The sequence below is a fragment of the Arvicola amphibius genome, chromosome 4, assembly GCF_903992535.2.
Source record: "Arvicola amphibius chromosome 4, mArvAmp1.2, whole genome shotgun sequence".
Taxonomy (NCBI): Eukaryota; Metazoa; Chordata; class Mammalia; order Rodentia; family Cricetidae; genus Arvicola; species Arvicola amphibius.
The window spans coordinates 102,851,027-102,863,305 of NC_052050.1; the positions used below are offsets into that span (position 1 = coordinate 102,851,027).

General features: G+C 45.9%; 1 protein-coding gene across 3 annotated transcripts in view; it reads right to left on the reverse strand.

The window, feature by feature from the left end:
• Myh11 (myosin heavy chain 11) overlaps positions 1-12,279 on the reverse strand; it is a 92,128-nt gene that overhangs the window by 45,287 nt on the left and 34,562 nt on the right. For 2 of the 3 annotated variants that reach the window (XM_038325241.1, XM_038325243.1), the window contains exons 5-8: positions 10,834-10,936; positions 7,348-7,440; positions 5,345-5,408; positions 4,659-4,757 (exon numbers count right to left, since the gene is read on the reverse strand). In XM_038325241.1, coding sequence (XP_038181169.1) covers positions 4,659-4,757; positions 5,345-5,408; positions 7,348-7,440; positions 10,834-10,936 — 359 coding nt within the window. Of the gene's footprint in view, positions 1-4,658; positions 4,758-5,344; positions 5,409-7,347; positions 7,441-9,184; positions 9,206-10,833; positions 10,937-12,279 lie in introns of all 3 variants that reach the window. The other variant, XM_042054849.1, reaches the window with a different exon arrangement.

Genomic DNA, 12,279 nt, shown 5'->3' on the forward strand with positions numbered 1-12,279 from the left:
GGTCATCTCTCATTGGCTGGAAGTACCCCCACATCACATGATGTCACTTAACCTATATAAGCTGATGTTCACAGTAATAAACTGAGTTTCTGCTTTGACTTGACTCCTTAATATGTCTGATTGTCCTGCATCATGGGGCTGCTGAACGGGCAGATAGTGTACTCACCTTTCCCTGAGGAATAAGGCTAAGGAGGCCTGGCACTGGTTTTATAAGATTGTGTAGGTTATATACTGTGCCGGGATACCAGACAGCTAAAATCAGCCTGATATTCACTGCTCAACCACAGTCCTTAACATGGGGTTGCTTCTACTCGGGGAGGAATGTGTCTGCTCTGAATTTCCCAAAGCCTTTTTTACTTCAGGAACAAGGTTAAAGAGTTAGATGATCTTGTCTTACTTACTTTGCATGTATGTATGCATGTACATATACACACAATACATGCACACACATGCACACACATGCACATAAACACAAACATGAACACACATGCACACATATACATACACTCATATACCCTCACATATACACACATATGCACACACATACACACACATACAGACTTTTTTTGTTGTTTTGAAACAGGTTCTTACTATGTAACCCAGGCTGGTATTGACTGCCTTCTCAGTGCTGGGATCATAGACATGCACTACCATGCCCATCTCACCTGTATGTTATGTTTATATCGAAAGTCACATGAGTACATACATTTTAAAAATAAATTACTACATAAAGCAATAGAGTAAACTAAAGCAATAACAGATTAATATATCCTAAATAGTATATTATGTACTGCCCTCTGTATAACAAGCTATTTCAGGGCATCAAAATTAGGTCTTGTATGCTGAATTCCTGCTCTGGTTACATAAAGGTTTAGCTCTCACCCTTCCTCATTTTTTTTTCAATTATTTCTAATTGAATCAGTAGACAAGTCTTTTACCAGAGGTTAACAAATCTGGCCCACTGATTGCCTTTGCAAATAAAGTTTTATTGAAACAAGTGTGCCTCAATTTCCTTGTGAACTCTCCCCACTGTAATAATAAGCAGCTGTAACAGAAACACTATGGTCCTCAAAGCTTAGGATGATTATTATCTTGTCCTTTAGTGAACCTATTTTACAATCCCTTGTTTATATTATTACATCTTAAAAAAACTTGTTTATGCCAACCAGGCTTGCTGGTACATGACTGTCTGTACAAGCCTACAGGCCCAGTATTTTGAAGGTCAAGACAGGGAATCTCAAGTTCAAGGTCAGTCTAAGACTGTTAGGAATGAGCATCCTCTGAACCATACTATAGTACATAGGCCAGGGAAGACTAAGAGAGAGGAGCTGTTACCCTGTTGATGAAGGCTTTCCAGGGGTGGCCTGGAGCACCCACACCCCTATCTGTGACTCCTTTCCTCCCTTGAGGAGGTAAAAAAGCCTAGAGAAATCATTGTTTCCCCAGTGTGAACTTTGGTGGAATCGTGCGTCTGTAGCTGGGAGGTTAGGAGAAGGGATGGATATTGCTGTGTATTCCCTAGGAAGAAAGTTTAGCAACAGTGCCAAAGAAAAGAAAGGCTTCTCTCTCTCTCCCTCTCTCTCTCTCTGCATGTTTACAGTGTATACATGTGTCCTCATATGTATGGATGTGAGTGTGTGTGCTTGTAGAGTGTGCATGTAGAGGCCTAATTTTGACATCAAGTCTTTCTCACCCCTCCCCCACACCTCTTATTGAGCCTAGAGCTCACAAACTCAGCTAGACTAACTAGTCTGGGGATCCTGTCTCCACCCTGTGAGTGCTGGGATTACAGGTAACTGCCAAACACTCTCAACCTTTACATGGGTTCAACAGATCTGGAACTCGGGTCTTGATGCATATACAAATGCTTTACCTAGTGCACCATCTCTCTGACCCCAGTTACACTCAGCTGCTCTGTTTCCTTTGCTCTTGCTCGGTTTTCATCCTGCCCATTTTTAGCTTCTCTCTCTCTCTCTCTCTCTCTCTCTCTCTCTCTCTCTCTCTCCCCCTCTTCCTCTCCCTCTCCCTCTCCCTCCCTCTCCCTCTCTCTCTCTCCTTCTTCCTTCCTTCCTTTCTTCTTCTTTTCTCATTGTTACCCTTCCATCATGTCTGTTCCTTGCCAAGACAATTAAAGATACTTGGAGTAAAATCAGGGAGATGCTCTCTTTTTAAGCCAAAGTCTTTTATGGGTCAGGTCACCTTGAAGTCACTTGATGAGCCCAAAGTTGAATGTACTCAAGACCAAGGTAACTCAAGTTTCTGGGTTCAGAGAAACACGGGACTGGTCACAAGGACTTGGGTCTTAGCCAACACCATTATCCATGGTTTGGAGAGATTCATAGACATTTCAACTTCTTAAACTTTCCTTCTCCCCAGCTCTGCCATCAAGAATACAAACCAGCTGGGTGTGATAGGCATGACTATAATCTCAGTACTTTAGAGGCATAGCAGGGGGTTGCTATGAGCTTCAGCCTAGCCTGGGATACTTAGTAAGATCCTGACTCAAAGAAAGTATAACAAACAAACAAAAATGCAGTTGGCCCTAGACTGTCCCCTGTTCTCTGGCCCAGCTGCACCTGGCTCAGCTGTCCCTGCCCCAGCTGTGGGAAAGCCTGTGGCAGGGCATGGAGCAAAGCACAGCTGGGATCCAGAAGGAAGAAGGGTAAACAACTTGGGCAAGCTTCCCACGAAGGGCTCCCACCATTCGCTGGTGTGCCACCCACCAACACCAGGTGCTCCAGAAGGCCAAACTTCACAAACAAGGGAATGAGGGCAGCATCGCCTATTGCAGGGCTGTGCAAACGCCCATCATGGCTGAAACCCTTTCACAATTTCCTTTCCTTTCTCCTCTCATTTTCTTTTCCCTTCTCTTATCTTCCTTTCCTTCTTCTTTTTCTCTTTCCTTCATCTCTCTTCCCTCCCTTGGCCTAGCTATCCTGCTCCCACCTCCCAGTGCTGAAATGACAGACATGTCACACCCCAGTCCTTTTGCTAATCTTAACCAAAATAACTAAGGGACAAAAACATGATGGAAAACAAGTTTGTGTTGTTGCCATCAGTTTTCTAACCTAATCCTAATCCCAATCATAGAATGTGGATTCCACTAGCCACATGTACTCACAACGTGTCCCTTTTCTGGCTATACTTTTGATGTTTCTTTAAGAATTTGATTTCTCAACTTTGAGGCTTCTGTGATAACCACCCTACTCCACCCCCCCCCCCAAAAGAAAAGAAACAGTCTAGACAGGAAGCCCTTAGGAACCTGTGATGGGAATTCTGAAGTGTAGCTCTTCACAGTTGATGACTTTTGGTAGGGGGCAGGAGTGGGGAAAGACTTAGTTTTCTTTAAGTGGGTGGTCACTGGGAATTTGACCATGCTCCAATGAGTATATGGGCAGCATACATTGAACTTGGCATCTTTCTCTTTCTTTTCTTTTTTTCCTAAAAATTAATTTACAATAGAAGTTGGCAAATTTAAGTATGTTTCCTATGCTTTTTTAAAATATTTATTTATTTACTTATTTACTTATTTATTTATTTATTATGTATACAATATTCTGTCTGTGTGTATGTCTGCAGGCCAGAAGAGGACACCAGACTTCATTACAGATGCTTGTGAGCCACCATGTGGTTGCCAGGAATTGAACTCAGGACCTTTGGAAGAGCAGGCAATGCTCTTAACCGCTGAGCCATCTCTCCGGCCCCATGTTTCCTATTCTTGTAAATATAAAGTTTTTATTGAAACATATTTACTCTGCTGGTTTATGCATTGTGTTTAACTCTGTGGAATGGCAGAGTTAAACAGAATGCATATTCTATTTGACCTTTTAAAGAAAAAGAAAAAGTCTGTTTATTTGGGGTGAAGCTCAACTTACAGAACTTGCCTGGTATGTGTAAAGCCTGGGGCTCCATCCCCAGAGTCAAAAGAAAGGATGAGGAAGGAGGGAGTGGAGGAGGTTGTGTGTGCAGGTAATCACAACACTTGTGGGGTGGGCCAGGAAGATCAGTTCAAGGTTAACCTTGGCTATGCAGTGAGTTTGAGGCTAGCCTGGGCCACATAAGACCCTGTCTCAAAACAGAACAAGACCTGTATAATGAAAAGCCCTGAATTCACCGACCCCTCAAATTCCTTCTAAACTCAAAATACAATGCTAGGCTTTGGGGCCCATGCCCATAAACTCAGAACTTGAGAAGTTGAGGCAGAAGGATTACAAATTTAAGACTAAATTGGAATTTAATTAATTTAGCAATTTCTGGGTTATCTGGACTACAAAGTAAGAACTGATCTCAAAACCAAACCAAACTAAAGACAACAACTAAATATAATTGAAGTTTTTTTGTGGTTTTGTTTTTTTAAAGGCAGGGTCTCATTATGTAGACTGGGTTGGCTTCAAACCCATAAAATTCTCCTGGCCTCTGCCTCTTGAGTGTTAGGATTAAAGGAATATGTCACCCTACCAGGCACCTGGCAAGTTTTCTAAATGGGCATCAAAGTCATTGTCATCTACTTCCTTTAAAGTCACAAATTGTAACTGGACCTCAACAGTTAATGGTCTAATGTGTCACTGATAGCTTAACTATCTCCCACTTTATATAGTTGGTGAGGATAACTAAATACACCAAAGGACCCTGAATCCACCACAGGGGTAAACACTTACTCTTCATCTTTTCCTTGGCTCCAGCAATCAGATAGTAAAAGATATGGAATGTTCTCTCATCCCTGGCCTGACGAATTGCCCGGGACTTTTCCAAAAGATCTGGTTGGGGAGGAGTTAAGGGCTCTGGGGCCAGCCAGGGTGTAAGCTTCCAAAACCTAACCACTAACCCACCCTGCCAAGTCAGCTGCTGCAGGTGTCCCCAGGACCAAAGAGGCTCCCTGGAAAGTTATAAGAGACCAAAGAGCTGTCAGAGTTGGCCGCTATTTCTGATTCATGAGCCTGTGTAGGGCAGCTGTTCTCAGATAAACCCTTTAAGGACAAAGGGTTTGGCCGTGGGAAAGCAAAGAGGTGATGAAGGCTGGTAACAGCTGATGCCAAGCTGGTCCTAGTCTGTCCTAGCTCAAAACATGACGAATATACTCTGTTTTAATTCTGTTCTCTAGACATCATCTCCATCTCATCCACAAGGTTCATAGAACTGAGTAACCAGGCCTGGGAAGGAGAGATCAGTCAAGAGTACAACACAGGCCATTGAGGTTTACATGTAACCCTATCCCACAACACCTCCTGATAAACACAAGAAGGATTGTTCCAGAAGGCAATCAAGAGTCTGTAGAGAGGGAGGGGATTTTGTGTTTTTCGTGGGCCCCCTCACCCTCTTGAGGTCCCAGCTCAGCAAAGGATACATGTTTCGATGTTGGCACCCACGATGTAACCAGTAACGTCAAAGTTGATGCGGATGAACTTACCCTGCGGAGAAGAGAACAAGTTGATGGAGTGGCCAGACTCAGTACAGACCTCACACCACAGGCAGGTGGGGAGGTGTCAGGGGGCCATTGGGGGCCGGAGAGACTCTCAAAAATACTTAGAGCTCCACAGTCCTGCTGGGCCACAGCAAGCAGCACCCCCAGGCCAATCAAATCCATGCAAGGAACATCATTTATTCATGAAACAAGTAAGTCCCTCATGGCTGTCCTCAAGGGGGAAGAGAAACTGAGACTGATATAGGTTAAATGGCCTGGAATAACATTGTTTTCAGAGGTGGCTGTCAGTCACAGGCTTTTCTACACTAAGTGGGCTAGGCTGAAATGCTTTTTGTTTATACGTGTGTGGGGCGGGGGGATTGGATGCACATGCCAGGGGACAACACTAAGTGTTATATTTCTCAGTTACTGTCCATCTTGTTTGCTCAGACAGAGTGTCTCACTAGCCTGGAACTCTTCAAGCAGGCTAGGATGGCTGCTCAGCCAGTCCTAGGGACTCTCTGCCTCCCCACTGTTGGGACTACGAGCATACGGCACCATGTCTTGATTTTTCTTGTGGGTTCAGGTCCTAGTGTTTGCAGGGCAAGTACTTTACTAACTGGGCTATCTGAGCTCCTGCTAATGCTGTGAGTGGAAGCCCTGGCCTCACAGATGCTAAGCCAGAGCCCTCCCTGAGTAACTCCTCCTGGCTCCCCACTTGTATTATGAACAAGTCAGGGTCTTGCTAGGTAGCCCAGGTTAATGTCCCTTGTGCTGAGATTATAGACATGTACCACCATGCCTGGCTCTGGATGCCTTCTTCTTCCTCCTTCATATTAGAGGGAGGACATCAAGATGTTTTATATGAACCTGAGACAGTAAGAGTGTTACTTGGCATTGCATGAGCAGCTGCAATGCAAATGGGGCACAGTGAGGTTCATGGGGAGCTTCTGGGTGGGCAGGGAAATGTCTCCAAGGACCTACATGTGAAGTGTGTGTGGGTGCTCATGGGCACTTGAAGAGGACATCGTATCCCCTGGGGCTAGAGTTACTGGCAGTTGTGAGCTGCCATGTGAGCTCTGGGAACTGGAACTCTGGTCCTCTGCAAGAACATGAAGTGTTTGTAACCACTGGGTCTTCTCTAGAGGTCCCTTCAGGGACCTTTCCATGGGTCCCTGTCCCAGAGAGTTACAGGTCTAAGAGGTACCTCTATCACTCTGTTTGACAGGCACATCCTCCATTCCCCTCACTAAGAAAACTGCCTAATGGAGGCCCAGCTTCTTTATTCATTAGGACATTTCTGGTTTGTTGTGGCTTTTACCATACTTCCTCTTCATCCTTCAACCCATTAGTCTTGAGCAAGGAAGTGTACACGAGACAGTGACATCTCCCACATCACTGAATGCTGGTCCCCTGTGTCTGGAGTCACACCAAGAATATTCACTGTGATTCTTGGTGCCTAGGTCAGTGCCAGATATATATACTATGTGCTTAATAAAATCAACTCAACAAATGGAAAGGGGGAGCATGGTCTATATAAAAGTGTACACAGAATGATTGTATGCAATAAGTGCTCAGTCAGTATTTGATAAAGGACAGATGTATGTTATAAGGTAGGTGTCCAATTCATACTTTGTTGAATGAATGAATTAGTATTTCATGTATCTAATATGAAGTAGGTACTCAGTAAATGTTAGCTAGATAAATCACAGATGTTAAATTAATGCCTAACTGAGAATGGATGCTCGGTGATTATTGAGTGAATGAGTAGGGACAGGAGCCCTTGGGACAGAAAGATGGGGAACAGATGTGGTTATCCTCTACTGCCTCTAGTCCTTTAGTTCCAGAAGGCCCTTGAACTCTTACAGTCTGTGTTCTTGGGGGATATGTGACATTAGGGTACCCATATCAGCCCCAGGAAATCCCATTATAGCTCTGCTACTTACAAAACGAGAGGAGTTGTCATTCTTGACGGTTTTTGCATTGCCGAAAGCCTCCAGGATTGGGTTCGCCTGTAGAAGCTGCTTTTCCAGCTCCCCCTAAAATTCATTTACATCTAGTTAGGGGGGAACACAACCTAGGCCTGACATAAATCTCTGCCCTTTGTTCACAGGCTCTGTCTTGTTCTCGGCCCCTCCTAGGCCCCAAATGTCTCTTCCAGATGTACAGGATCTGTTCAGAAGAGTTTTCTGACAGAGAACATGTCTGCTCCCCAGAGACAAAAGTCATATCATACAGTGCTGGGATATTTACAACCCCATGAACGGCACCCCTAGGAGCATGCAGTGTGCAACCTGCCTGCTGTCCAGGTAATACCACAGTTTAGGCTTGCCTTCTGCAAGCTAAGCTACTACAACCTTCCCAACTGCTTAAGCCCAACTTTTAAAAGTTGCAGCATTACACCTGGCAGGCCTGGACTTCTGATGTTTCCTATGGAAGATACTTTGGAAGGCTCAAAACCCACCAGAAATCCTTTTAAGCAACTGCAGAATGAAGCCTTGAAGCTACACGAGCTCTGTCTAGCAGATTAAATGCAGCAGAGACTGAGCGCAGCCTGCCAGGCCCCTCTGCAAGACTCCAGTGTGCAAATGCAGTCATGTGATTAATGGAGGTAAGGAAAGGGCCGACAAAGTAAGCCATGCCAGGAAAGCAAAGAGATGCCAAGCCACAGAAGGCAGTGGCTGCTGCTGCTGCCTGACCATCACCCCGCAATGCAGCCTGCAAAATAAGATGTAGAAGGTCTGATATCCATGGAAACCCCAGCACCAAGTGGACCTGGCCCATTGGAGAAACTGACAAGAAAAGTCATCTACTTTCTTTGGCTAGGAGGAAGAAACTTGGAGTAATTGCATCTACTTATGCAGACTTGGGATACAAAGGTTCTACACAAAGCTCCCTCTTCTGCAAAGAGGTTTCTAGTTCTCCAAGGAGAGCTTCGAACATAGAGACCTCATCCAATTGATGATGAGACTGTGGCCTAGAACCGTTAGGTGACTTGGCAAAGGTTACACAGCCTATGTCAAATAGCAACCAACTTCTTGTCTGAGACAAAGTACTGTGTGGCTCAGCATCTACCTGTAACAGACTAGGTAATATGGAACATCCTGGAGATTCTTTTCTAGGCTGAGACCCATTGCCAGAACCACAAGCTCTGCATCAAAGTCCAGTTCACATACGCAGAGGTCCATGCAGGGCCAGGTTGTGTGTGGCACAGCTGGGGCCTTACCGAGCCACCAAAGCTGGTGCATCACAAACCCAAGATGGTTTCAAATGTCTTGGGTGAGGCAACTGGCATGCAGGAGAAGAGACACGCACGGCACACACATGCACAAATACACACAGGTGCAGGAAAGTAGGGAAGGTAGCTTTGCCCTGGCTGGGTTTCCCACTGACCAAGCTAGGGTCACTCTGGAACCTGACAGTCAGATCCTCAACAGATGGGATAGGTCATTCCAGTGTGTTAGGAGACTGATGGCGGGCAAATTGTGGGGAAGAGATGAGGTTTATTCTGAACTGGGGCAATCCATCCAGGCTGGAGTATAGCCCTGGGGATTCTGGCAGGAGCCCTGGGCAGTTAACATGCCCCACTCTGCACTCTGGCATCACCCCCACCCCTACCCATGCACTCCATGATATTTTGGTGCCTCTACTAGTCTGGGGTTGGGAACTCAGGGGTTTGTCCTGCTCCTACATCCACTAGGGGGCCCGTGGGTGCAACAGATGCATGCAGATCTTAATCCACTCGGTGCCTCCCATCACACCAGGAAAACTCTTGTTACTCACGTAGGCAAAAGATGGGCCTTGCTGCAGTGGGACAGCACAGTATGAAACAGACGTCAGTGCTTCTGCCTTCACATCCAAGCCCACCCCACAATGGGAGCCCTGAACTGGGTTCCTTCTTGTTACCAGCCCTAGTCAACAGTGATCAGCTCCTTCACTTTGACTGTGCTCTATCCTCTCTCTCCTTCTCTCCTTTCTCCCACCCTTGTCCCTTGGTACTTTTCAGACACTGTATAGCCAGGTTAATTTTGAACTCAAGATCCTCTGTCGAGTTCTGGGATCACAGAGTCATACATACCACACCATCACAACTGCCAGACATCATTTCCTAACTGCTGGGACCTCAGTGGATGTCTTTCTTCCCCCTCCCTCCCTCCGTCCGTCCTTCCCTCCCTTTCTTCCTCCCTCCCTCCTTCCCTCCCTCCCTTCCTCTCTCTATCTCTCTCTCCTCCCTTTGATTGACAGGGTATCATGTATTCCAGGCTGGTGTTAAACTTATTAGATAGCTGAAGATGAACTTGGACTTCTGGTTCTCCTGCATTCACCTCTCAAGTGGATAATAGTGTGCACTACCACATCTGGTTTATGAGACCAAGCACTGGCCTCTGATCTGATGGGGGAAGGTATGTGTCTGCATATACAGGGAGAGTGTGTCCAGTCCTCATAAAGCTGGATCATCCTAACTATTATGTCTTGTTTTTATTATATAGAAAAAAGCTAGGTGGGGGAGAAGGGGGTTCTCTCTATTACACAAGTTTGGGTCAGTGTTCCCTACACATAACCCTAACAGGCTATAGTCCTGTGCTTGTTTAAGGAGAAAAGGTTCCCAGGCTATAGCCAGCACCCAGCCCAGGTCTCTGAGAGCTCCAGGTTCACTGGCCACTGTACAGTCTGTTACCCCCTAAGAACAGGAAGCAAGATGCAGAGTGGTAGAAGCCTTTCCCATCATCTCCCTGTCCATACAGAGGTACTGATAGGACCCAGGGTCCCATAGGGGACAGATGAGGAATGCAAATGGAAGAGAGGAAGGGAAGCAAGGGAAAACTCCCTCTGCCTTTCTTTGTAAACCTTTTTCCTTCCTACTTGGGGGCTTTGTATTTTGTTGTTGTTGGTTTTTCATTTTGTTTTGTTTTGATTTGGTTTGGTTTGGTTCTGCCCCCTTCAGTGTAACCACATGTCCTTGCAGGACCTCATCCTTGTGGTGTGTGGCTCACAGCAAGAGGCTCAGCCAATAATGGACAAGGGACCCATGCTGACAAACCCCAGCATTCTTGTCATCTGGGGGTGGGACATGGGTTGTTCTAATTTGAGACCGAGTCCTGTCCCCTAGGGACAGTATATAGGGCATATTTGCCGACTTCAACTATGCTGTGGAATATAGGGACAAAGGCCAGGGACTAGGAACACTGGAGTTTGTAGGATAGTCCCAACAAAAGCATGGTCACTGCTAAGAAGTATTCATGGAAGATCTTAGTGGAGGAGGCTCAATCCCAAGACTGCTGGGACCATGTAGCCATGGCAAGGGGAGGGTTCCCAGAACAAGCTTGCTCCACCCAGGAGGACCAACCCTGGGGGTACAGGCTGAGTTCTCACTCCAGTGTTATGTTCACCTAAGTCAGCTAAGGTGCAGCCTTGAAGCACTTGCCACTCACCGTGATGCTACTGTCTTTCTTGCCCTTGTGGGAAGATGCCACCACAGCCAGGTACTGGATTACTTTCTTCGTGTTCTCTGTTTTCCCAGCTCCAGACTCACCTCTGAAAAAGAAGAGTATGCTGACCCTACAAGCCAGGCAGGACCCTCGTGGTCATCACCGCCACTCCCAGAGTGGGAAAACTGAGGCTCCTCCTGGAAGGGGCAGTTTGTGTGTGCAAGTGCTCATATATTTTGGGTGAAAGTTTACACACATATGTACAGAGGCCAAAGGTCAACCTCAGTTACCAAGCACCTTTAAAAAAGAAAAGAAAAGAAAAACAAAAAACAGGTCTCCCCCCGAATGGAACTCCCCAGTTAGGCTGGGCAGTGAACCCCAAGGTTCCACCTATCTGTCTCCCCATTGTGAGCTTACAGGCTCATTTACTCTGCTTAAATGTTTTTAACATGGGTCCTGGGAATGAGAGCGTGGGTCCTCGAGTTTGCACAGCAAACACTTACCCACTGAGCCACCTCTCCAGCCTTGAGCTTGGGTTTTTCACCTGAGCCAATGAACCCAGGTAGACCCAGGCCTACAAACCAATGTGCTCCTCTAGAAATTCTGCAAGGAAGAGCCCAGAAGAAGAGGAAGGAACCTTAGCTCTGCTACAAAGGGTCAAACTCTGGTCTGTTTAGCCCTGTCCTAAGAGACATTGTTAGTGCATTGGACCCAGAAGACCTGAACAAGAAAGAGGCTTCTGAGGAAGAAAGAGAATACCTTCCAGCCTATGGCAGAAACTCTAGAAAAAGGAATGCCTTATCCAGTGAGTCACTGAGCCAAAGCAAGGCCCTCCGTGCTCAGCAGAATCCTTTGAATACCAGGCAGCTTGCTGGTAATCTCAGGCAAGTACCAAAGGGAATAATTGGTTGGAATAATTTACACTAACATGTATATAGCTGATAACTTCCCACTGTTGAGTAGGGTACTGTTAGCCTAGGGAAGACTCTTTACAGTGTAAGGGGCTGCCATCTTGAGCCACCAGATTACTGCAGAGTGACTTCTCCATCCACAAACTCCAGTACCCTGTCTAGCTCCCCATGTCTGCTGAGAAGAAAGAACCGGTCTCTGTTCACTTTTCTTCCACATCATCTCCCATCCATATTTTTTATTTTTCCTTTCTTTGCTTAAATGCTCCCATTTTCTGAGCTCACTTCATATTTCATGATATAAGAGAGACCTTTTTTTTTTAAGTCTGGAAAAAAAAATTCACCCATGCAAAAGTCAGCTTGGGGGTTGGTTCTCTGGGCAGAACCAATGACCCGGATGAGCACAGTTCTGCTCTTCTCCCTAAATAGAAGGAAAGAAATTAATTTTCTCTGCTAAGGGATCCTCAGTGGCTTCACTCAGGCTGGAGAGAAGAGAACAGAAAGAGCCACCACTTGCTCTGAGCATCTGGCCTGGCTCCAC